Source organism: Pongo pygmaeus, chromosome 19 (genome assembly GCF_028885625.2).
Source record: "Pongo pygmaeus isolate AG05252 chromosome 19, NHGRI_mPonPyg2-v2.0_pri, whole genome shotgun sequence".
NCBI classification, from domain to species: domain Eukaryota; kingdom Metazoa; phylum Chordata; class Mammalia; order Primates; family Hominidae; genus Pongo; species Pongo pygmaeus.
In genome coordinates this window covers 72838924-72865239 of record NC_072392.2, presented here as the reverse complement: position 1 = coordinate 72865239, position 26316 = coordinate 72838924, and the positions used below count along the sequence as shown (strand labels likewise).

At 49.1% G+C, this 26316-nt stretch overlaps 1 protein-coding gene across 3 annotated transcripts in view; it reads left to right on the top strand.

The window, feature by feature from the left end:
- The window catches only part of IKZF3 (IKAROS family zinc finger 3), a 107566-nt gene extending 91529 nt beyond the window's left edge, over window positions 1-16037 (top strand). For all 3 annotated transcript variants that reach the window (XM_054457296.1, XM_054457297.1, XM_054457298.2), the window contains one exon: window positions 7244-16037. In XM_054457296.1, coding sequence (XP_054313271.1) covers window positions 7244-7947 — 704 coding nt within the window. In that variant the 3' untranslated portion in view covers window positions 7948-16037. The remainder of the gene's footprint in view (window positions 1-7243) is intronic.
- Window positions 16038-26316: the final 10279 nt, after the last annotated feature.

Sequence of the window (26316 nt, the reverse complement as noted above, 5' to 3'; positions counted from 1 at the left end):
TCTCTCTTGGATGCAGAAGAAAAATGACTACATTTCTGCATATTTCTCCTGATTTTTATTCTTTCCCAAAAAAACAGATGTTATTCAGACCAAAGTGGTTACCATAGCATCTCCTTATTTTAAAAGTTTTATGTATTACTTTATTAAAGGAAGTTTTCATATCGAAAAGAACATGAAAAAAAGATCTCACTCACCTGTGGTAAACATGTTAATGAGGTTTTGACACTTCAACAAACCATCGGATCTCCCTGTGAAGTAACTAATGAGAAATTGCCTGCTTTGGTTAACAGCAACAGGAAGCAGTTTTAATACCTGTTTCTAAGAGAAAGAAAAGTATTTTTCCAACCCCTTCCCAAAGGCCTGATGTCCATAATCCTGTAAGCATTACAATGTCATAGTATTTTTGGGATATTAGGAACCACCAGTGAGGCTCTTTTACCATGGAAGGAAGGAGGATCAGAGAGGTGGAGTGACACAGCTGGCAGGTGACAGAGCAGCACCAGACCTCGGCTTATAAGGCACTGCAGTCCAGGCCTTTCCTTCCCCAGGAGGTGACCAAGAGCAGTGCATGTCATGCACAGGGCTTTGGACAGCGAGGCGTCTGGTCGTTGAAAGTTGGTGGGAGAGGCCAGGTGCAGTGGCTCACACCTGTAATTCCCCACTTTGGGAGGCCTAAGCAGGTGGATCACTTGAGGTCAGGAGTTCAAGACCAGCCGGGCCAATATGGTGAAACCCTGTCTCTACTAAAAATACAAAAATTAGCCAGGTGTGGTGGTGGGTGCCTGTAATCCCAACTATCTGGGAGGCTGAGGCACAAGAATCACTTGAACCCAGGAAGCAGAAGTTGCAGTGAGCCGAGATCGCACCAGCTTGGGCAACAGAGCAAGACTGTTTCAAAAACAAAAAAGAAAATTGATAGGAGGAAAAAAACCCTTGAAGAAGGGCAATTGTTCTCCCTCAAGGGTGATTCTCTTTAGAAAAGAACAGTCTTCCCTGGTGACTCCATGAGAACAGATGACATCCACACAGCACTTCCCAGTGTCTCACAGAGGACAAAGACTTCTGCAGCAACCAAATGTGGTCTCCAGCTCAGCTTTCCCCAGCGCCACCCCCACAGCTCTCTCTGTTCTTTCCTCCTTCCTGTTTCTTCTTGTTCTCTGGCTCCCCTCTGTTTTCCACCTCCTGCAAGAAGTGTTAGTTTCACTTAGGTTGAGATCAGAGCCATGATGATGGTTGGGTATTCCATTTTCCTGCCTTTTTTGTTCATTTGCTTTTGGATGTGCGCTGATAGTAAGAGTGAGGGATAACACTTGTGGGAAATTATATGACGCAGCAGCAAACACATTTAAGTGACTTGAAGAACTTTAAGACTTAAAACCTGAATATTTCACCTTACCCCGTCATGGTGACTATAAATATTGGATTTCTGTTATTTTTCTAAAGGTTCGATCATTTTGCCCCCCTCTTCAAAAAAACGTTTCAATGGCTCCCAGTGGAATCAGATGTAAACCATTCAGTCAGGCCTTCTGAGCCCTCCACAATCTGTCTTCAACTTACCTCTTCTAATTTTATCATTTCAGCCAACCAGTCCTTTGCTTCAGCCACGGTGAACTCCTCCTCCCTCTTCTGTGTAATATCTCACTCTTGTCTGAATGGCCTCCCTCACATCTGCCCTTAAAATACACATTATAGGCCAGGCACAGTGGCTCATGCCTGTAATCCCAGCACTTTAGGAGACCAAGGCAGGAGGGTCACTTGAGCTCAGGAATTTGAGACCGGCCCAAACAACATAGTGAAACTCTGTCTCTGAAAAAAAAAAAAAAAATCAAAAAATTAGCCAGGCATGGTGGCATGGGCCTGTGGTCCCAGCTACTTAGGGGGCTGAGGTGGGAGTATCGCTTGAGCCCAGGAGGTTGTGGCTGCAGTGAGCTGTGATCACGCCACTGCAATCCCACCTGGGCAACAGAGTGACACCCTGTCTCAAAAAAATAAAAATAAAAAGAAGCACACATTGTCCACATTCCCATACCCCTGTGTTCTCTCTCTGCTCCATCCTCCCTCTGCACTCCAGGCAAGTTTACTAGTCTGCTGCTTCTTATAGATATGACTGTCTCCACCACCGTCACTACCACCACCTCTGATTTCAAGGAGACTTTAAAGAACAGATGAATCTTTGCCCCATATGAAGTGTGGCATATTTGAGAAGTAGTTCAGTTTTCTCTTTCCACTCTCTTGGCTACTCTATGTTTTATTCTACCATGTAGCATCAAGGATACTGATTTGTCAGGAAATGATGTAAATGCTGCATCTCCTCTAGTGGATTGCAATTTTGTTGTATTCCTCAAATCACCTAACCATGGTGCTAAGCAAATAATGAGAATAGAGTGCTTACACATGCCTGGCACTGTTAAGCACTTTATAGACATCATAACAACTCTGCGCAGCATATACTTCTTGAGTGCATGTGCTAGTCCATGTGGAAAAAAGCAATTGCTGCCACTAAGCCCCGTTTCCCTCTGCTATGGGAACCATCGCAGCAGAAAACCTGAAGTCACTGCTGGTGGTGGGGCTGTGCAGCCATGGGCAAGGTAGCAGCCAGGAAACATCAGTTAACACTCAAACATATACTAGGATATGTGGGCTCTTGGATTACATCCTGGTTCTCTGTTCACCAACTGGACAATCTTGGAAAGTGAATCAAACTGTTTGTGCTTTAGGTTCTTCATCTAAGAGATGATAATTCATACCTTAAAAGGTATCATACAAAAACTAGCCAGGCGTAGTGGCACGTGCCTGTAGTCCTAGATACTTGGGAGGCTGAGGCAAGAGAATCACTTGAAACCGGGAGACGGAGGTTGCAGTGAGTCGAGACCACACCATTGCACTCCATCCTGGGCAACAGAGCAAGACTGTCTTAAAAAAAAAAAAAAAAAAAAAAGCATCAACCCCTAATGGGCTGGTAAAATGAGACAGTATGCAAAGTATCTAGGATGGCACGGTAGATACAGCAGGGGCTCAATAAATAGTACTTATCGTTATTGGGATTATTGTATATAAGGCACAGTGCAAGGTACTGTGAAATGTAAACACCAGAAGTAAACATATTAGGGTGGTGGATCTTCCCCCTCAACCCTGCAGACAGAGTTCTGAATCCACTTGCTCAGTTAAGGGCCCTTTTAGCTCTAGCCTGTGATTCTGTACTTCCAAGTTGGCACTTAGAAGCCAACAACCATATGTCCTCACCACATTGCATCAGTTCAGGTCAGGTGGTTTCTTAGTTTAGAGTTAACAAAGCCAAGATATAAGACACTGACACCTTTAAAAAGAACCACAGGTAGGGAATGGCCCAACCAGGCAGCCTTAGTTTCTAAACTTAGGACTTGCTGTTGCTGTGTGTATTTTTGTTGGAAGAAGACCTCTAATTCAGCCTGAAGCTGGTATCATGAATCATTCAAAGGCGTGGTGTGATTTTGACTAGAAGCTGGACCAGATGCTCCGTGCAGGTTTGGAAGCAGTTACACTTTTGTGGTTTGACTAACCTTTTTTATGAGTGTGTTACTAAAGAAACGTGAGCTGTTGGCTTTTCAATTACTGTAGTTTACCCTTTCTGAGTTTCATACACATTGAGTCATCGTGTCTACAGGTGACTGATAATCATCTGCACTGCTCAAGTTACCGTAACTCAGAGACGAGGGGATCTGATGATCGCAAGTTGCATGCACGTGAACATCTGAGGCTGCCCCATCTCCTTAACAATGAACAATGGTCTGTGTTAACTACAGAATTCAGTCACATATTTCCACTCATCCAGGGGTTTATTTTCCTCTTAATGTTTTGCCTTTTACAATTTTAGCACTCAGCTGTTTTCTGACATATGCTGCAGGTGGTATAGATTGTGAAGTTGTAGGCCTTGTTAAGTAAAGCAAACTCTTGGGAGAAAGGATAAAATCAGAGTTTGTGATGTGCCTACCCCACCCAGAAACCTTCTGGAGCCTCTCTGTTGGGTGACAAGAGAAAAAGTTTCTCAAGGACTCCTGGTATTTAGGGAGATGAATAGAGGTGGCCACAGTGGAAAATAACCAATAACCTTAAAAAGGCCAAGAAACCAAAGTTCATCATTTCTGTGTCACATTCTAGGGAATGAATGTCTGTGACCTTAGCTGGCTCTCATGTTCTCAGTATTCCAGATGGCCTTGACCAAAGATATATCCAATCTGGAAACTGAAAATAAAAAACATTGATTACTTTGGCCAAGGTCTACTCTGCTGTTGCTTCTCATTGAGTTTCCAAGACAGGGTGTTTTCCTTTGCATATTTTTTTTTCTCTCAAGTATTTCTCTGGAAACTATCAGGTTGGCCTTAAGGTCAGCTGCTTGTGGGGATGCAAAGACAAATTCATCTCATGGGAATAGATCTTTTAGCTGGTTCTTCTGGCTCCAGTTTCTCACTGTTCTGGTCTGCCTTACACATTGCTGTTACGTTAACCACAAACCTGCCTTTCTCAAGGGCAGGTAGCCTTGGCTCTTTGTTCAGATTCACACCCTACAGTGGGCCATTCGGAATGCCCACCATTCGATCCTACCATGCATTATCTTTTTTCAGTGTTTCCCCAAATGTAGGATGCAAATTGCCAGCAGGCACACGGAGCATTTAAAAACCTAGGTCCATACAGCAGGACAATTATTTTCTTTCCAGTTCTCTTTCAGTCTCCCGGATCATACTAAGGAGAAAAGTTTAGACTTAATTTGATGCCAGTTGTCTTTAACACTAATCTCACACTTGGTAATCTCTGTTTTTAACAAAGGGGGAAGGGATCTTAGTCTCCAAGTACTCACAGTAGTATCCGATCAAAATTTAATGAAATGCTCTGTTTCATTGTCTTTATTTTTCATAGTTACCTTCTACTTGTGGAAAGTGATTCTGGTTTTCCGTTTATGTTAGTGATATAAAGTTTCCTTAAAAACCACATTTATTTTAGAAAAAAAAAGAAAAGAAAATGTGAACCAAATCAAACAGAGAAAAAACCCAAGCATTTACCAAGTGTTTTCCATGTGGCAGGCCCTGTTCTAAGTGCTTTCCAGTGACCCTGTGAGGTACATACAATTATCTTCACTTTACATGAGGACATGGAACACAGGTTAAGTGACTTGCCCAAGGTCACAAAACTGGTGACCAAGGAGCCAGCATCAAACCCAGCCCATCTGACACCAGAGTTTGTTCTCTCAACCACCACATTGCCCTGGTGTGTGGGTATTGCAGAATGTGAAGGAAGAGTGAAGACTGAGAAATACTGTATTTCATACTTCTTGATCGCATTTCAGCCAGACTCGCTTTCTGCGCATGTCCCGTGTAGTCCCACCTCTCTGCCTTCATTCCTGCACTCCCCCTCAACTAGGATGTCCTCTCCCGCTTCTCTGAAAATCTAAATTCTTCCAGTTCATCAAGACCCTTCTCAAAATTTAGATTTTCCAAGAATGCTTTCCTTTCCCCAAGTACTTCTGAAGTTTCTGCATTACCTTAGTGCCTAAATATACAATTTATACCAAATTGTCTTGCTCGTGCCTGTATGTTACCTTATTATTCTTTTTAAAGAACACGTTACTTCCCTGCCTAAATGCCTCAAATGTGGGCATTTAGAATAAAAGCAAAGACCTCCATAGAGCAAAGCAGTCCTTTTACAACTTTTTTTTTTTGAGACAAGGTCTCACTCTGCCACCCAGGCTGGAGTGCAGTGGCGCCATCTCAGCTCACTACAATCTCCGCCTCCCAGGCTCAGGTGATCCTCCCACCTCAGCCTCCTGAGTAACTGGACTACAGATGCCTCACTAATTTTTGTATTTTTTCTGTAGAGACAAGGTTCCTCCATGTTGCCCGGGCTGGTCTCAAACTCCTGGGCTCAAGTGATCCTCCCTCCTCGGCCTCCCAAAGTGCTAAGATTACAGGCCTGAGCCACCGCACCCGGCCAAATTTTAACTTATACTTTTTCTCGAGTTCCATATATATAGGTCTTATTTCTCATCCACTAGGTTGGAGATACCTCAAGAACAGGAACTGGTTCTTCCAATACTTTTGTTTTCTCATGGCATTTTTTCTTCTCCTTCTTTATTTTCATTGCTGAACCCTTTACCGTATGGCAGTGACAAATTTTGGAATCTGAACATGCCTAGGAAACATTACAGAAGGATATGGTTTAGCAAATCTCTCCAGAATCCAAGCTGACAGAATGGAGAGGCTCAACAGTGACCTCAGGCTCACCTCCAGCACTCGGCTCCCCTTCCTCGCTTTCTCTCCCCTCTCCCCACCACTCACCACTGAGCACATCTGCCCTCATTGCAGTCCCCATCCCTGCCTTCCCTGTGACCAGAGAGCCTCTGTTTTCTAACACACAACACCCACACACCCTGAAGGTGGCTAAACTCTGTTTTCAAAACTTCTCAGCAGTTTGACATGAGAAGTAGGAGAGGGTGACCACAAGTATATTTTTTCAGTTAAGTGTGAGATAGGCCCTAATGATCACGTGTGTCAGAGATACACTTGCCAAGCAAAGGAAGAGAAACACACTTTAGGAATGGGACAAAGACCATGATCTCTTCTCAAGAAAACTTTTCTCAAACTTTCTACATTTGAGGCTCTTTCACTTCAGTCTCAGTCAGCCAGGACTGGTGAGTTTGGGGAGTAGCCAGTTGGAGTCTGGGGGGCTATTTTCTCTATCTTTGTAGCTATTTAAAAAGCTGCCGAGGTGCGGCACCGAGTGTCCCCACTCTTTGCAGCACTTCCGTCCCCCTGGCTACCTAATATTGCAAGCAGAAAATAACAAGCAAAAGCAAAATAAGAGTTGGGAGCTGACTGTGTCTTAAGAGATCATGAACTATAGCAGAAACCCTAGGCTCCTGTGGGCTGGTGGCTCCCTTGTCCCTCTAGCCCCATCCTAGTGTCCTGCTTCTTTCCCTCCTTTCTTGAGGGCTCCCCTCTGACATGCACAGTGGGCATACCTTACCATGTGGCCTCAACTGAACCACATCCCTGCCCCTCTCTTCTGCCTGCTGGCTTTATTTTAACCATCCAAACTCGTTGCTGCCGACCAGTGTCCCCTGAGACAGCACCATGGGAAACCATTCTGCCAGGCTTGGTCTTCTTGAGCAGCAGGCAACTTAACTCTCCCTTTTTGAGGTCTCTAGAAAATATTTACAAACTCTCTGCCTTGGCAGTGTTCCCTTTGTAACCCTTTCTGTCACTTGTTCCAGGTGAGAAGCGCCACTGCTTTGATGTCAACTATAATTCAAGTTACATGTATGAGAAAGAGAGTGAGCTCATACAGACCCGCATGATGGACCAAGCCATCAATAACGCCATCAGCTATCTCGGCGCCGAAGCCCTGCGCCCCTTGGTCCAGACACCGCCTGCTCCCACCTCGGAGATGGTTCCAGTTATCAGCAGCATGTATCCCATAGCCCTCACCCGGGCTGAGATGTCAAACGGTGCCCCTCAAGAGCTGGAAAAGAAAAGCATCCACCTTCCAGAGAAGAGCGTGCCTTCTGAGAGAGGCCTCTCTCCCAACAATAGTGGCCACGACTCCACGGACACTGACAGCAACCATGAAGAACGCCAGAATCACATCTATCAGCAAAATCACATGGTCCTGCCTCGGGCCCGCAATGGGATGCCACTTCTGAAGGAGGTTCCCCGCTCTTACGAACTCCTCAAGCCCCCGCCCATCTGCCCAAGAGACTCCGTCAAAGTGATCAACAAGGAAGGGGAGGTGATGGATGTGTATCGGTGTGACCACTGCCGCGTCCTCTTCCTGGACTATGTGATGTTCACGATTCACATGGGCTGCCACGGCTTCCGTGACCCTTTCGAGTGTAACATGTGTGGATATCGAAGCCATGATCGGTATGAGTTCTCGTCTCACATAGCCAGAGGAGAACACAGAGCCCTGCTGAAGTGAATATCTGGTCTCAGGGATTGCTCCTAAGTATTCAGCATCGTTTCTAAAAACCAATGACCTCGCCTAACAGATTGCTCTCAAAACATACTCAGTTCCAAATTTCTTTTCATACCATTTTTAGCTGTGTTCACATGGGTAGCCAGAGAAACACTGTCTTACTTCAGAAATTATTTGCAGATCTAGCATATTATTACTTTTGTGAAACCTTTGTTTTCCCATCAGGGACTTGAATTTTATGGAATTTAAAAGCCAAAAAGGTATTTGGTCATTATCTTCTACAGCAGTGGAATGAGTGGTCCCAGAGATGTGCTATATGAAACATTCTTTCTGAGATATATCAACCACATGTGGAAAAGCCTTTCAGTCATACATGCAAATCCACAAAGAGGAAGAGCTGACCAGCTGACCTTGCTGGGAAGCCTCACCCTTCTGCCCTTCACAGGCTGAAGGGTTAAGATCTAATCTCCCTAATCTAAATGACAGTCTAAGAGTAAGTAAAAGAACAGCCATAAAATAAGTATCTGTTACGAGTAACTGAAGACTCCATTCGCCAAGCATCAGATCCGTTTCCTATCACAACATTTTTTAAAAATGTCATCTGATGGCACTTCTGCTTCTATCCTTTACCCTCCCATCTCCAGTGAAAAGCTGAGCTGCTTTGGGCTAAACCAATTGTCTACAGGAAAAAATCTATGCCAGAAGAACTCATGGTTTTAAATATAGACCATCATCGAAACTCCAGAAATTTGTTCACTGTGGATGACGACATCGCTTTCCTCTGGTCAAGGTTGGCAGAGCAAGGGTATAAAGGGGGAAATTGTTTGGCAGCACCAACAGAAAACAAACAAACAAAAAACAGCTACCTAAAACTTCTTGAAAGAGTTCATGGAGAATTGGTGATACAGACCCAAAGCAAATTTGCCAATGATTTTTTTCCACAAAAAAAGTCCAAAAAGTATGGCTTAGCCTCCCCCTCCCCCCAGGAGAGGAATTGGAGATGGATGGCATGTGTGTTTAGATCGGAGTTGAGCTCCGGAATGGGGTGAGGAGGGACACCTCTATTGAGAGGTTCTCCTTGATCAGGCAGGCTTCGGCCCTTTTTTTCCCATTTAAACGGAACTGCCGTATTCCATGAAAATTCCTGAAAGTCTGATCACGGTTCTGCAGATGTATAAGTCATCCTTGTCACTCATAATGTGTACATACTATCAGGAGGAGTGCTGTTATCATTGTAAAATTAGCACTGGAATAGGAGGTCACAAAATGCTTGCTAATTAGCTATGTGACTTTGAGTAAATCGTTTTACTTTTTTTTTTTTTTTTTTTTTTTGAGACAGGATCTCACTCTGTTGCCCAGGCTGGAGTGCAGTGGTGCAATCATGGCTTAGTGCAGCCTCGACCTCCCCAGGCTCAGGTGATCCTCCCACCTCAGCCTCTTGAGTACTGGGACAACAGGTGCACACCACCATGTCTGGCTAAATTTTGTTCTTTTTGTAGAGAGAGGGGTCTCACTATGTTGCCCATGCTGGTCTTGAACTCCTGGGCTCAAGCAATCAGCCCACCTCAGCCTCCTAAAGTGCTGGGATTACAGGTGTGAGCCACCACACCCAGCCTCATTTAACTCTTAAAACTCAGTTTCCGGCCAGGCTTGGTGGCTCACACCTGTAATCCCAACACTTTGGGAGGCCGAGGCAGGTGCATCATTTGAGGTCAGGAGTTCGAGACCAGCCTGACCCACATGGTGAAACCCTGTCTCTACTAAAAATACAAAAATTAGCTGGGCAGTAGTGGCACATGCCTATAATCCCAGCTACTCCGGAGGCTGAGGCAGAAAAATCACTTCAGCCTGGGAGGCAGAGGTTGCGGTGAGTGGAGATCGCACTACTGCACTCCAGTCTGGGCGACAGAGACCCTGTCTCAAACAAAACAAAACAAAAACAAACAAAAACAAAAAAACCTCAGTTTCCTCATCCATAAAATAGGAATTAGATTTAAACGTTCTCTTAGGTCCCTTCTAGCTTTAATTCGTATGTGATTATGCAGTAACCACAGATATTTTTTAAACCTCCTAATGTAGGGATATTAAGCAGAAGAGTATTTATATGAATACATGTTTCGCATTCCTTTGGTATGAAAATGGTGTGTTAAGTTTTTCCTTTAACCACTGAGTTGTGAATGTGAAGAAGGTGGTGGAAAGGAACAAAAAACAGAAAGGTATTTTGATCTTGCCACAAAGCGTACACACAAATTGGCACATGCAGCTGTTTGCCAAAGCCTTTTTTTTTTTTTCCTTTTTAAGAAATTATGTTAGGTAAAATAAATTCTGCTTCCAGGGACAACTTCATGGAGCCTATTTACAAATTAAGAGTCAGCTTTATGAACATTTCCACCAGGGCCAAGAATCCCAAATTCCTGGTAGATTAGCGCTTTATTTCTAAAGGGCTTATGCATTCGGCTCCAACTCAACTCATCTATGTGCTGCCAGTAATTAAAATGTTCCACCTCAGACTGCACAAATGGCTTATCCTTCTTTGTGGCATGGCGTCTGTCTCAGGAAAAAAGGTTTTATGAAATTCCATGGCAACAGTCCCAACATGTTTGAGACTTCAGCTAAAGGAATGGATGTATTTTGGTGTGTAGTCTTCAGTATATCACTGTATTTCCGTAATACTAGACTCCAAGCTATGCCAGATTGCTTACTCCCTTTGTGAAAGAGGAGTTGCTCATTACGTTCTTGAAATATCACACATCCTGTTGGTTCTTCAAGGGACAAGAGAAAGAGAATTTGGAAGCAGGGATTAGTAGAAGAGAAAACGAGGGAAAGGAAGCCTTTCCACCAGATTAGTGTTCAAGTCTTTGCAGAGGAGACCAACTTTTTTTTGTTTTCTTTTGTTTTGAGACAGAGTCTCGCTCTGTTGCCCAGGCTGGAGTGCAGTGGCGTGATCTCGGCTCACGGCAACCTCCACCTCCGGGGTTCAAGCAATTCTCCTGCCTCAGCCTCCCAAGTAGCTAGGATTACAGGTGCCCACCACCAAGCCCGGCTAATTTTTGTATTTTTAGTAGAGATGGGGTTTCACCATGTTGGCCAGGCCAGTCTCAAACTCCTGACCTCAGGTTATCTGCCCGCCTCGGCCTCCCACAGTGCTGGGATTACAGGCGTGAGCCACCGCGCCCAGCCTGAGACCACCTTTTGCATCTCAAGATTGTGAAACCAAGGCCCATTCCACCAGCCTGGGGACTCTTTTTATAGATATGATCCTCCTTTTTCCTGTGACTAATGAATTTGCTGCATGATTTCTATTCTTCTGAGGTTAGTTTTCTGAGTAAGGTGACCACTCACAAAGGCACTTTCTTTGTGGCATTCTGAGCCTAGATTGGAGCCCATCAATTCCAGAAAAAATTTATGTGTGGAAACTCTGCATCCTTAAGTCTTGAAGTTGAACCAGATATGCAGTGGTTACCATCACACAGATAAACGCTGCCTTCTGTACATACCCCTTATGCTGTACTAATTAACCAACCCCTTGCCAAGACTGGGGAGGTGAGGGTGAAGGAGAATCTTAGCAGAAGAAGGGCAGAGTCAGGACTTGCATCTGCCACTGCTGGGCACTGAAGCTCTGGAGCAGCTTCAGGTAGTACCTGTACTTTCTCATGCAGACTCCCTCTGAACAAGAGCCTTGTAGGCCCCTCTCCTTCATTTCCCACCAGCCTCTTATCAGGCGGGCCTTCCACCATACACCCAGGAGGCCACGGTCTGAGGAACAACCAAACCCATGCAAAGGGCCGGGCGCGGTGGCTCACGCCTGTAATCCCAGCACTTTGGGAGGCTGGGGCAGGCACATCACCTGAGGTTGGGAGTTCGAGACCTGCCTGACCAACATGGAGAAACCCCATCTCTACTAAAAATACAAAATTAGCCGGGCGTGGTGGCGCATACCTGTAATCCCAGCTCCTCGGGAGGCTGAGGCAGGAGAATCGCTTGAACCCGGGAGGCGGAGGTTGCGGTGAGCTGAGATGGAGCCACTGCACTCCAGCCTGGGCAACAAGAGCAAAACTCTGTCTAAAACAAAAACAAACAAACAAAAAACTCATGCAAAGTTTCCTTGCAGCCAAGGTGACAGAACTGGGCTGAGGGTGGAAAAGAAACAGAACCAGTGCTCCAGGTGTTTTTTAATTTTTTAATTTATTTTTATTTTTTGTGTATATATATATATATATATTTTAGAGGACCAGGGTCTCACTATGTTGCCTAGGCCAGACTCAAACTCCTGTGCTCAAGCAATCCTCCTGCCTCAGCCTCCCAAGTAGCTGGAATTACGGGCATGCACAAACAGTGCCCAGCTCTCCAAATGTTTTCTGTCACTACCTGAAGTGTTGCATCGGTACTTCCTAAGGAGAGAAAACTAAATAGAAGTGTCTCTCCTGTGAGCCCCCACCACTACCACCAGAAAAAAAAAAAAAAAAAAAAAAAGAGAGAAAATGAACTCATCAGTCTTTAGTTTCCTCAAGTTATTCTCCCAAAAAGACATTCACCTTGGCACAGATAAGCCAGCTAATCTTACGCTTTATGACCCATTGTGAGCTGTTCTTGACACAGATTCTGACTTTGTCAGTGACAAAATTTCTCACCTTTTAAATGCAGTGCTTAACATTTTGTTAGGCCCATACTCAAAATGGTCCAGATATAAAATGACCTCAGATTTTGATCTCCTAGACTCAAACAATCCTCCCACCTCAGCCTCCCAAGTAGCTGGGACTATAGGCACACCACCATGCACAGCTAATTTTTTTGTATTTTTCTGCAGAGATGGCGTTTCGCCATACTGCCCAGGCTAGTCTCAAAATCCTGGGCTCAAGCAATCTGCCCACCTCAGCCTCCCAAAGTGCTGGGACTACAGACAAGAGCCACTGCGCCCAGCCACAACCTCAGATTTCTTTGGCAAACAGAAATGTTTAAAAACACAAAATTTTGCTCAGTTGAAACACTGTGTTACTATCAAATCTCACATCCACATGAAGTTTTTCTTTTTGGCTTTGTTTCATGAGGAACAGACAGAACATAAAGTTTTTCCAGGTAGCATCTGTATCACTATTCTCGTCCTATTTCCTGCCCCACCCCCACCTCTCCAACCCCTGCTGAATGTGAGGTTTAGAATGTTTTAAGGAGAGTCAGGTGCGGTGGCTCACACCTGTAATCCCAGCACTTTGGGAGGCCAAGGCAGGCGGATCACCTGAGGTTGGGAGTTCGAGACCAGCCTGACCAACATGGAGAAATCCCGTCTCTACTAAAAATACAAAATTAGCCAGGCGTGGTGGCACATGCCTATAATCCCAGCTACTTAGGAGGCTGAGGCAGGAGAATCACTTGAACCCGGGAGGCGGAGGTTGTGGTGAGCCGAGATCGTGCCATTGCACTCCAGCCTGGGTGACAGAGCAAGACTCCATCTCGAAAAAAAAAAACAAAAATTAGCTGGGTGTGGTGGTGCGCACCTGTAATCCCAGCTACTCGGGAGGCTGAGGCAGGAGAATTGCTTGAACCTGGGAGGTGGAGGTTGCAGTGAGCTGAGATCGCGCCATTGCACTCCAGCCCGGACAACAGAGTGAGACTCCATCTCAAAAAAAAAAAAAAAAAAAAAAAAAGAATGTTTTAAGGAAAAAAAGTAGTACTGTTACATATAATCCTAGGTGATAAGACCACAATGGAAATGTTTCTTTTAAGTCCTCACTTTAAAGCGTACCCCACTGAGAGGAGGTATATTGGACTCTAGCAGAGATTTGGAAACTCTGGGACACTCAAGATGTGAAAGAGCCTGGCTATCTGAGGACTCAAAGAGAGCATCGGGACTTGTGAGCTCAAGAAAAGAAAAGGGAGTGGTGAAACTTTGTCCTAAAAGTTAGCACCAGGAACAGAAGAAAAAAAAGCGATATATAGTGATACCTCATCTTTTAGAGAATTGGAAGCTATTTTTGTGTTCACACAGAAAGTATAGTTCAAAAAACCTCTATATCCAGAGTTCAGACAAGGAGAATGATTTGAGATATAAGTGCCGATGAAGGAGGACAATTTTGATCTGAAACCAGCAGCTGGACCTGGGCCACCTCAGGAAGAGGACTCTGTTCTCCAAGGCTGCATGACTGAATGGTTCTGAGAATGAGCCCAGGGTTCGGGACTCCTGACCCTTTAGGACCATGGACTCAGAAGAGCTTGAAGGAGAGTTGTGGGCTTTAAACTTCTGAGAGCTTGTAAAGTAACACAAGACTGTGCCTCTCCCTTGCCCCAGCTGTAGATAGTCTTTGCCCCACCATTGTTATGAAGATACACAGGTTTTTGCAGTTTGAATAAATTGGATACAAGTTTCCTCTTTTTTTTTTTCTCTTTTTGAGACAAAGTCTCGCTCTGTTTCCCCAGGCTGAGTACAGTGGCACAATCAAGGCTCACTTGCAGCCTCAACCTCCTGGGCTCAAGCAACGAGCCATCCTCCCGTCTTAGCCTCCCAACTAGCTGAGCCTACAGGCGTGGGTCACCACACCCAGCAAATTTTTGTACTTTTTGTAGAGACAGGGTCTCACCATGTTGCCCAGGCTAGTCCTGAACTCCTGGGCTCAAGTAATCTGCCCACCTCAGCCTCCCAAAATGTTGGGGTTACAGGCGTGAGGCACCGTGGCTGGCCCGAGTTTCTTCTTAATACTGTATGACAATAGTGGGCTGTCTTATGTGTTGATATCGATTGAGCTATTTGAAATAGGAATGTTAATGGGTGTATTAAATTTTTGTAAGGATATAACAATATCTACCTTCCAAGGATGTTGTGAGGTTTTCCATAATTTTGTATATGAGCTAATGTTACCTTGAGGGGTGGTGTGCATTATGTTGGATGGTTGTAAATTTTCAGTGGAAAATGTACCATGTCCTAAATTTAAAGACATGAAAAATATCCCGAGACCATACTAGATCATAATAGTAATTCCTTTACAAATGAATTATGGAGATAACTGATCTCTAACAGTTTCCTTCATGTTGTTTTAATGCACAAGGGCAGAGGATCTGCTGACCCTTGGAACCAACGTGAGCTAACCACGTGCTATAGACACTTCATGGTGTTGCACCCAGGGAAGTCAAAGCGGTTTGCTCCCTCACTGTCTGTGAGTCCTCAACCATTAGTACCCTACCCCACGCTGCTCCAGAACTTGGGTTTCTTCAAATGCTTCTCACTGTTCATCTCTCCACTGACCCCACTCCAGAAAGCCCGGAGAGAGTCCCAAGATGCCACCCACCTTCCCCAATCCCTTGCCACAGATCTGTGAGTCTATCTCACACTCTGTAAGTGCTGCTTTGCTTCTTCCTCTCTTGAAAAGACTGAGAACACACATTTTAACATGTTAGGAAAATGGGGCAACATTAAAAATGACTGATCCCACCGCCAATGACTCATGTATACTCCAGGCTAGCAGACAAGGCCCTTTTTGGTGGGCCTGCTTCTGTGGGTTCACAGAAACCAAATTACTGTGGGTTGCAAAGAATTAGCAGGTCATTTACAAAGCAGACATCCCTTCACCCAGCCTGTGGTTTTGCATGCTCAGGTTCTCAGTCTATGAGCTTTGGTGCAGGATCATTTTGGCTACTGGAAAACCCATAGCTTATTTTAAATTTCTGGTTGCCAAAGCCACCACACGTGTGGTCTGTGGATGACCATTGTCTGCAGAATAACGAGGAAGGAACAGAATGTGGTTTGGGGCTCAGGGTGGCCTTCCCACTGGGAGGGAAGGCGGGAGGGAGCCCTTGCCCTGGGTTTTGACACAGCCTGTGCTCACAGCCTCTCCTCTCATCTGCATTTCTCAGAAATGCCCTCCCTGCCCAGTGGTGACTTTCCCTCGTCACTCCTATGGAGTTCTACCCGGAGCCCAGCCATGTGTGGGACTGTGAAGTTTACTCCTCTGTAAAGATGGTTTAAAGAAAGTCAGCTTCTGAAATGTAGCAATGCTAACCCTTGCTGGAACCCTGTAAGAAATAGCCCTGCTGATAGTTTTCTAGGTTTATCATGTTTGATTTTTACACTGAAAAATAAAAAAATCCTGGTATGTTTGAAATTAGTCCTTGTGCATCCTTATCATTTGTGGCTGCTGGTGTCAGGATGTAGAAGGGTTTCATCTTGCCCCAAGGAATACTTTCTTAATTTTGCCTCTCTATTTCTTAAACTCCAGTTATCAAGAAAAATGAATTATCACTGAAATAAAGGTTCTCACTTGATGCCTTGCTGAGCCTACCACTGTGATCCTGCTGCTGGCCCCTGTAACCCACATGATAGGGTTCCTGGTTTCACTGGTCCTTAGTTCACCAAGGAAAACTGGAGGAGGTTGAGGACCTGGACTTAGCATGATCAGCACATTCAGCATGGTGCACCCCTATTCCAAGTCACTGCTCTGCCTTCCTCCCTCAACAGAGATTCTTCTTAAAATACAGTCAAGTTCTGACTTTTTCATGTGTGGGGGCTCACAGACATCCACATTGGGAAACTTGAGTTGCAGTCCTTAAACTCGACCATATTTAAATACAGTTTTTAGATACTTGGAGACCCAAACCGAAGGTGTTAGGGGGGAAAGTCCTAGGAGAATGGCATAGGGATGAGGCTGCTTTCTTTCCATCATCATTGTGTTCTCTCTTAGAAAACGTTAGAGAAGGTAGAGAGAGAGTCTGGCCTTCTGCTCAGCCTCATCTAAAGCACCCTCCATTTTCCGTCTTCTGTGGAAGAGGCATGAGAAAGATGGTCTGAAGTTTTAAGACTAGCAAATGTGGGGCCAGGCTGGCACCAGCGTCCTCTGGCTCCATGATCAGCATCATCTCCCTCCCATCAGCACCCCAAAATGTCCAAACTGGCTGAGGGTCTCCTACAGGTTTCCCAGTCTTGCTCAAGCTGAGGAGGAGAAAGGAACGGCATGGCACCCTGCCTTTGCATTTTAGCACTGAATACATTCAAAAACGGCCCCTCAGTAGCTGGTTTTCAGCCCTGGAGAGGTTATATGGCCTTCCCCATCCCCAATCCCTCCCCAAAGCAGAAGCAGCTCAGGCAGAAGAGAGGGAGACAGGGAGACCCTGACCCCCTTTGCCAGTGAGCAGGACCGGAGGTCCACACTGGCGTTGGGGCTGAATGGACTCCCAGCCTGAGAAGAGTTTTCCTTCCTGATCTTGGGAGCTAATTCAATGCCCTAGAAGGTGGTGGGCCTGGCAGTGGAGGCCACCCCACACCTGCACCCTCCTCCTCCCCCTCCCCCATCACTCAAAACCCCGGACCATTCACTTAGGTTGCTGTACCCAAACCTCCACCTGCAGGCAACTGCCACCCGAGGGCAGGCAGGGGGAAAGGACCTAGCTTCCTGCCCTCATCTCCTGTCCCTCAGAATCCAGGGTCTGAAGAAGAGTGGAGGTCACAGCTCCAGGAAGACCAGAAACACTGGCCCAAGGGATGGTGGAGGGGCACATTCGGCCCAGGCCACAGTTCGGGCTGTGGAGCATTCCCGGATCAGACAGTTGTTTGCATAAAAGCCAAAAGCCACTGCACCTGGGGTGGGGAGGCCCTCTGGGGAGGTGCTCCCTGGCTTAGGGGAGAGGGGGGAAGGAAGGTGTCATGGAAAGTCCCTGAAGGACACGGGGTGTTGAATTTGCTGTGGTTTTGTTTTTAACTCTGTCTTGACCTGTGAAGTAGGCAGCTGCCTCCCTTCTCCGCAAATAACAGACCTTCCCCCAGAATAACACACATACCCAAGGAAAGGGCTGCAGTGGAAAGGCCTGCGGGTGATGGCAGCTGCCCCCCTTCCCCAGGAGTGAGGGGGCAGGAAGCCCCAGAACAGCCTTTCCCATCACCTCGCCTCTCCACCCCAGTCCCCTGGCCCCCTGGCCCAGAAGAGCTGCCTAGGCAAATAAACCACAGCACTGGGGGTGGTGGTGGATGGGAACTAGGGGGGCGATGCCACCTCCTCCCCCAGGCTTGTCCTTCCACCGCCCAATCCCCATCCCACCCCCACTGGAATTGCATTCTCAGTGTCTCACTGAGAATGTCTCACTCACAGACCTCAGCTGCCCCGCTAGACTCCTGGGGAGCTGTGTGTCTCTTTGCGTGTGCGTGTCTGTCTCCATGTGTGCCTGTCTCTCTCCCTGCATGTGTGTAGGTGTTTGTGTGTGTCTGTGTATCTGTGTGTGTGCGCGCGTGCACGTGTCTCGTGTGTGTGTGTTTGTGTGTGTTGGGGGAAAGCAGGCTGAGTCAGTGAATCCAGCAAAGCTCTGAAGTCCCAAGCAAAAGACAGTCGCAGACTCCCGCAAGTATTTGGAGCCCTGGTTCCAGTCCCAGCCCTCTCCCTCTCGGGATGAGCCCAGACACTTGACTTCCCCTTCTGGGCGTTGATTTTCCCCAGAGTCAGGGATCTCTGAAAGGCCTTCCAGCTGGAACTCCTAAGACTGGCCTCAACTTCTGCACCAGCCGGGCTCCAGGTCTTCCCTCTTTATCCTCTCCTCACTGGGCGCTGGAGCTAGAGTAACAGTGGCCCGGCCCGTGACTCTCTCAAGATGTCATTTTCTTAACTGTTCTATCAAATTCCAATCCTGGGCCCCAGGGGTAGGGGACAGGGTCCCCTCACCTGTGGAATTGTAGGAGGCTCGGAATAATGCGCGCTGAGGCTGGGTCTGAACCCCCTGCCCCCGCCCTTTCTCAGGTTCTCCTCTTAAATCTGTGTGGACCCAGACCCCAGATTCCCGGCTAGGGTGCCTGGGAGAGGAAAGCGAGGCCGGCGGAGAGGGGGCAGGGGTGCGGCGCGCGGTGGGAGTGAGGGGGGTGTGAGAGGAGGGGCAGCTGCACTTCTGAGAAACAGCTCGGCGTCTCAGCAGCCCGCAGCCTAACCCCCCGCCTGCGGCTTCACAGCTCCCTCCTCCCGCCGCCCACGCCGCTCGGGGCCTCTCCGGGGGTCTGCAGCCCCGGCGGAGGCGGTGTCTGCTGGGGAGGAGCGGCAGCTCGGAGGACAGCAAAGTGGAACCCATGGGGGGGTGGGAGTGGACATGGAGGAAAGCGTGTGTCGCGTGACACCCCGGGAGTAAAAGGCCTCCCCTCATCGGGGTCCCGAGCGCCGGATCTCGGCGTGCCCGCGTGTCCTCCCGCCGCCCCCACGCTGTCCTATCACAGCCCGAGCAGGATCCAGAAGTGAAACTGCCCGGGTCACAGCCCAGCGCCGCTGCTGCACCCCGCCCCGCCCTTCCGGGCACTGCCGCGGCGCAGGATCTCCCGGCGCTCGGGCGCCTGCGGGGAGGAAACGGGGGAGGGGCAGGGGAAGTGCCCCGCGGGCATCTGCCGCGCGCCGCCGCTCTCCTCCGGGGTGCCCGCGCGTAACCGGGGTGGGAACCTCGAGAGACAGGAGCCCGGGAGACCTGGCCGCGGCGACCGCACTTCCCGCGACGGCCGCTGGGTGTCACTGCAGCCGCGCGGCTGAATCGGCTCGACGCCTGCGGGAGTTGGGGACGCTGGGACGCCGGGACTAGGCCGCCGCGCTGCACGCCAGTCTCGCCTGACAGCGCCTGGAGGCTCCGCGAAGCTGGGATGCGGCGCCCACACCTTCCTCCACCCGCCTGGCCAAGGGAGCACCTCCCGCCTCGCCCACCGACTCGCAGCGAGGCCCGGACTAAGCAACGCCCCGCGGCGACCGGCTCGTTGCTGCGGCGCCACGCAAGCCACGAAACCGATGGCGCGTCCCCTCGCGAGGCCGAGTTCAAAGAGCCGCGACCCCGACGCGCGCCCCCTGGCGAAGCCGGCGGCCTTCCCTCCGCAGAGGCGCGAGGGGCCGCCACGACCGCCGGTGGCTCGGTGGAGCCTGGCGCCCGTCGGCCCCGGCGCGCGCATGCGACCTGCGTGGTGGCGGAAGGGCGGGCGGAGGGGCAGATAGCCTCAGGCACCGGCCCAGAACGGCTGGGAGACGGGTCCCCCGTGTATCCTCCCGTACCCCAACCTGGCCTGACAAGTCTGGGATCCAGCCTTACCCAGCCACCCCCTGGCCCCAACACTAAGTTCCTCCAGTAGATGTGTGGGGCAGGGTGCCTCAGCCTGGGAGGAAGGAACCCTTCCTTGGGAGGCCAAAGCGGGAGGATCACTTGAGGTCAGGAGTTTGAGATCAGTCTGGCGAACATGGCAAAACCCCGTCTACTAAAAATACAAAAATTAGCTGGGCGTGGTGGCGCACGCCTGTAATCCCAAGCTACTCGGGAGGCTGAGGCAGAAAAATCGCTTGAACCCAGGGGGTGGAGGTTGCAGTGAGCTGAGATCAGCCACTGCACTCCAGCCTGGGCAACAGAGTGAGACTGTCAAAAAAAAAAGAGAGAGAGAGAGAGATCCCTGGAATCTTTCGGGAAATTGGGGTAGTGCCAGTAGGAATGCCCTGGAGGACAGGACTCGGGGCATGGGAGTTGGGCAGGTGAATGCGGATGACCTTGCCTGTTGGGTCACAGCTGTGTGAGGGTGCGGGTGGCCCGTTCCATCCCTGCTTACAGCTTCCCCTCCAACTCCAAGGTCACAGGGCCCGGTTCCACTACCCAGACCCTAAGGAGATCCACGTAGTTGTCCTGAGGGGGTGGTTTCTGCCTTCCAATCTCCCTCAGTCTGCGCCAGACCACCCTAAGATAAACCTAATCCAAGTAAGAACAAAGTGCTTACAACAAAAATGCAGCTCCAGGCCGGGCGCGGTGGCTCACACCTGTAATCCCAGCACTTTGGAAGGCTGAGGCGGGCGGATCACATGAAGTCGGGAGTTCCAGACGAGCTTCACCAACGTGGATAAACCCCATCTCTACTAAAAATACAAAATTGCTGGGTATGTCTGTAATCCCAGCTACTGGGGAGGCTGAGGCAGGAGAATTGCTTGAACCCAGGAGGCGGAGGTTGCGGTAAACCGAGATCACACCATTGCACTCCAGCCTGGGCCACAGAGCACAACTCTCAAAAAAAACACAAAAACAAAAAAAGCGAAACAAAAAAAACGCAGCTCCAGCTAAACAGCCCCCCCGGGTGCCCATCAAAGAAAAACTTGCCCCTTCCTTGGGGTAGATGCAGCCCTGTGAGAGGGTGTCAGATGACATCATAACTCAACCCACATGGGATTGAATTTCAGGCCTCATCCCCATTTCCCCACACCGCCCCTTCCTGTATGGAGAACCTCGAGAACACTTGTGGAGCAGCCTCAGCCCCTCCTCCCCACACCCCAGGATCGCCCACACCCCAGGATCGCCCACATCCCCAGGCTCTGGAGTCCAGTCTGCAATATCCAACTCCCCCAGGATCCAACTCCTTCTTTTCTCTCCTCCCCCAACTCAACTGAGAGCTCAGAGTCCTTTGTCCTAATTGCCACTGCATACTCCCCCTCAAGTCCCAAAGCTGAGGTTCTGCCAACAGCACAGGACAGGAAAGCAGTCTCTGCAGAACCCCCACCACTGTGCACCAAGCCCTGACCTCTCTGGGCCCTCTTTCTGTCTGTTGGACCAGATCAGTACTTCACTGGTTCAAGCCTTTTTCCTGAATGTACCATAAGGCTCAAGTTCCAGATAGAAAGGCAATGCATCCCCCATCACCACCCCAACCTGCCCCTCAAGCCCCTGCCAGAACCCCTGGGCTCTGGGAAGGAGTTAGAAAACTGCCTATGTGTATAGTTTGGAAGAAAGAATCCTTCCAAGTGGCTTTGGGCTCCCCTTTCTGCGTCGTGTCCTTCCTCTCTTCCTCCCTCGTCAGGGTGTCTGGCACTGGCGCCCAAGGAAGGAGCCAGGCAGCGTCCCTGACCTGATGTTGAACTCTCGGGCCTGTCCACCACCCGTGAACTTGGGTGTTGCAGAAGTGGCCAGGGCTTTGTCTGGATGCCCCGCCCAGAGAGGTGGGCTCCCCTAGAATCATGCCCACCCCCATCCCAGAGTCCAGAGCGTTGGCAGCAGTCCTCCCTCCCCTCCACACTTGAGCAGGCAGGGAGGCCAACGCTCTAGCCACACCCTCCACAGAACCCCTATCCTAAAGGCCCATGGTGCTGCCAAGGATGGCAATGTGCCCTGGCACGCGGCTCCCACCAGCCACACTGGTCCCGGGAAGCTGGAACGTGTGATGCATGGCAGGCAGCACTTCGCGTCAGCTCCCCAGATGTGGGCCCTGACCCTCTCTCAGTACTGGGTCCTCCTCTGCATGGAAAGATGATGAGGAATTTCCCCTTTGCCCTCAAGTTTTTTTCTGAAATGTTTTTAATAAGCACATATAATTTTAGAATGAAACCCAATAGATCAATTTTGAAAAGACAGTATCTGAGGTCCCAGCCCCCACCCTGTCCCCCAGAGAAGCCCCTGCTTCCCCTACCACCAGCCCAGATTTTCTCAGAACCACAAGCCTCCCCGATCTAGCACTGCAGCTGTCCTTGGCAGTCCTTTCTGACCACTGTAGGTCATGCTGCAGTCTCTGAGAGCAGCATCCTTCCTACATCCTCAGAGCTGGGGGATCTTACCCAGGGGTCCCACTGTGAGCTGGCCCTGCGAGGGTCCCTGTCCCCCCAAACTCTTAGCAGCTACATCTCCAAAAAGCCAGAAATCTCAGACACTCACCAAGAATGGGCTGCTGCTGGTCTCAGGTAGCCAGATCAGGGCCAAATGCTGCCCCCTCTAAGGGCTCCCAGCAGCCTAGGTCCCTCACTGTGGCCAGCACTGAGAAGGGAGGGGGCAGAGAACAAAGGCTAGAGCAGGGCAGGGCTGCATTTCACCACCTGCCACTGGGCTGAGTCTGGCCTCTGTCCTGAACTCCCTCTGCGACCCCTGTCGCAGGTGAGTCCCTGTCTTTCCCTGAGCGTCAGTTTCCCATTTGTAAAGTGGGAAGGACATCTGTCTCACAGTCTCCAATTAGCTGATTGACAAAGAGGCTTTGTCCCTGCCCAGTGCCTCACGCTGTGAAGGGACACTGGGCCCTTTTTTCGTGCAGTCTGAACCCTGGACATGCTGAAGAGGTGACTCATCTTGACCCGTTTACTCTCACTCCAGCCTGGAACCCTGGCACCCACACCTCGGAGGTGGCCCTGGGCACCCATGGCCAGCCACACAGCTGACACTGCCCTGTTCGGTGCTCAAGCCGCAGCCTGTGGTGGGGATGGCTCTGGGAACCATGGCAGGTGGCAGGCAGCAGGTTGCACTGGGTCCTGCCTCCAGTCCTGCTAAAAAGAAGCAAAATCTGCCACCCTTCCTGCCCTTGGGCTGCAGTAAGTTCTTCTAGCGGATTCCCAGGAGGTCCCAGGCTGGGGTGTGCATGAGACCTCTCTGCGTACCTCTGTCTGCTGGACCTGGTCCCAGCTTCCCAGCCTGGAGTTAGCCAAGGATGGGGGTGCCTTGGTCAGGAGTGGCTGCCAGGTCTGGTCTGCCAGACCCAGCCCAGGGGCTCACTGCAGAGGCTGCATGGTCTCAAGGTCACCTCAGGACAACCCTCCAGGCCAGAGACCAAGGCTGCAGGGAAGGGAGGGGCTCTCTAAGGGAGGACCCCAGTAGGCCACTGTTGCTGTCACTGTGGCTGAGGAATACCACCTGGACGTCAGCCAGACAGGGGAAGCAGAACATGCCCAGACCTGGTCCTCAGACCTGGGTTGGAATCTTGGCTCTCCCACTGTGATCTGGGGCCAGGCTGCCCACTGGGCCGTCAGTTTCCTCACCTACAAAACAGCGTCTCACCACCTCCTGCCCAGTCAGTCCCAAAGATTTGAGGAGGGGCTCTCCATTAAAATATATCAATATATAATAGAATATCCAAGCATATACAAAGGTGGAGAGGATAATTTAACAAATCCCCACATACCCAGTACCTGTCACCAAGCTTCAACCAATATCGACAACCAATGTCAACTCATGGCCACACCATGACTATGCCCACACCCTCTCCTTTAACCTCTGGATTTTATTTTTTTCTTTTTATTTTTTGAGACAAGGTCATGTTCTGTGGCCCAGGCTGGAGTGCAGTGATGCAATCATGGCTCGCACCAGCCTCGACTTCCTGGGCTCAAATGAGCCTCTCACCCCAGCCTCCCAGGTAGCTGGGACCACAGATGCATGTCACCACACCTGGCTAATTTTTTATTTTTTATTTTTGTAGAGAGAGGTCCTCACTATGTTGCCCAGGCTGGTCTCAAACTCCTCCCACCTCAGCTCCCAAAGTACTGGGATTACAGGCATGACCCACTGTGCCCGGCCACCTCTGGGTTATTTTAAAAACAAAGCTTCAGCATTACTCAATATACCCAGGTAATAAACCTGCACATGTACTCCCTGAATCTAAAATAAAAGTTGAAAAAAAAAAAAGAAAAGGAACAAAAACAAAGCTGAGACATCATGTGATTTCACCTTTAAGTACTTCATAATGAATTTCTTAAAGATAAAGACTTAGAAAAAACCATAACCGAAATACCATGATTATGCCTTAGAAAGTTAGCCATAATCCCTTAATATCATTGAATATCTGATCAGAATTCAAATTTCCCCCAATTGCTCATAAATGCTTTTTACAGTTAGTTTGGATTTGAATCAAAGGTCAACTCATCATTTGGTAGATATATGTCTAAATTTCTTGAACTCTAGAGATTGCCCATCTTTTCTTGTAATTTTGTTGCTGTTGAAGAAGAAACTGGGTTATCTGTTCTGTAGAATTTCCCAATCTGGATTTTTGTCATTGTTTCCCTTGTATTTCCCGTAAACTAGTTGTTGAATCCAAGGAATCAGATTCAGGTTTGGTGTTGTGACAAAAACAATGACTAGTTGGGGTTCACATGTCTGCAGGAGGGTCTGTCTCCTGAGTTAAGCAGCAAGTTCAGGTGCAGTCAGTCTGATACATTTATTAAAGAGCTCCCATCAGGTAAGAGCTCAAACTAAAAAACTCTTAAGACAAGGTCAGGCGCAGTGGCTTGGGTCTGTAATCCCAGCACTTTAGGAGGCCAAGGTGAGTGGATCACTTGAGGTCAGGAGTTCAAGGCCAGCCTGGCCAACATGGTGAAACCCCGTCTCTACCACAAATACAAAAAATTAGCCAGGCGTGGTGGCAAGCACCTGTAATCCCAGTTACTTAGGAGGATGAGGCAAGAGAATCACTTGAACCCAGGAGGTGGAGGTTTTAGTGAGCTGAGATCGGGCCACTGCATTCCAGCTTGTGCAACAGAGTGAGACTCCATCTCAAAAAACAAAACAAAAAAACCTCTGAGACAAAAACATAGACTGGCATGAGCAGTGGGCAGAGGCCAGACATCTGTCTTTTTTTTTTTTGAGACTGAGTCTTGCTCTTGTTGCCCAGGCTGGAGTGCAATGGCATGATCTCGGCTCACTGCAACCTCTGCCTCCCGGGTTCAAGCGATTCTCCTGCCTCAGCCTCCCTAGTAGCTGGGATTACAGGTGCCCACCACCATGCCTGGCTAATTTTTGTATTTTTAGTAGAGATGGGGTTTTGCCATGTTGGCCAGGCTGGTCTCAAACTCCTGACCTCGTGATCTGCCCACCTCGGCCTCCCAAAGTGCTGGCTGGGATTACAGGTGTGAGCCACAGCGCCCTGCCGGGAGTGGTGAATTTATATTTGGGAAAGATCACTCTGGGTGCTGAAGGATGTGTTGGAGATGGAAGCCAGATGCAGAGGGCTGAATGCTAGCAGGCTCCATTTATATGGATTTCTGGAAGGGGCAGAACTAGGACAGAAAGGAGGTTTCAGGTTGGGTAGGAGGGAGCATGGCTGATAGTAGGGGGCACAGGGACTTGTCGGGGGCGATGGGGCCGTTCTGTGTCTTGGTGGTGGGGCTGGATGCATAACTGTGTGCATGCTGGGGCCGACTGTCCCACCAGCTAGTCCAGGACTAGCAGAGGACAAGCATGCTGTTGGACTCATCTCCAACTCCCAGGCCCTGTTAGTTACCTCTCTAGACTTACACTGTCAGAAAATCTCTCTGGGATGATGGTCTCTTGTCCATTCACTTACTTAATTAGCAATGACTGGGCGCCCACTATGTGTCAAGCTGCATGGTGGGCACTGGCAACTCTCAGATAACCACGACCACTCCTTCCCTTGAGGAACATCCAGCAGGCTGGGACATGGCCTCGATCCATTTGACACTTTCACCAAGGCCTCCACAGGTGCCCACCTCTCCGGGTCTCTCCCCCTTTTTTTTCCAGACAGGGTCTCACTCTGTCACCCAGGCTGAGTGCAGTGGCGCAATCTCAGTTCACTGCAGCCTTGACATCCCAGGATCAAGGGACAAGGGATCCTCCCACCTCAGCCTTCCGAGTAGCTGGGACTACAGGTGCACACCACCATGCCCGGCTCATTTTTTTATTTTTTGTAGGGACAGGGTCTTGCCATGT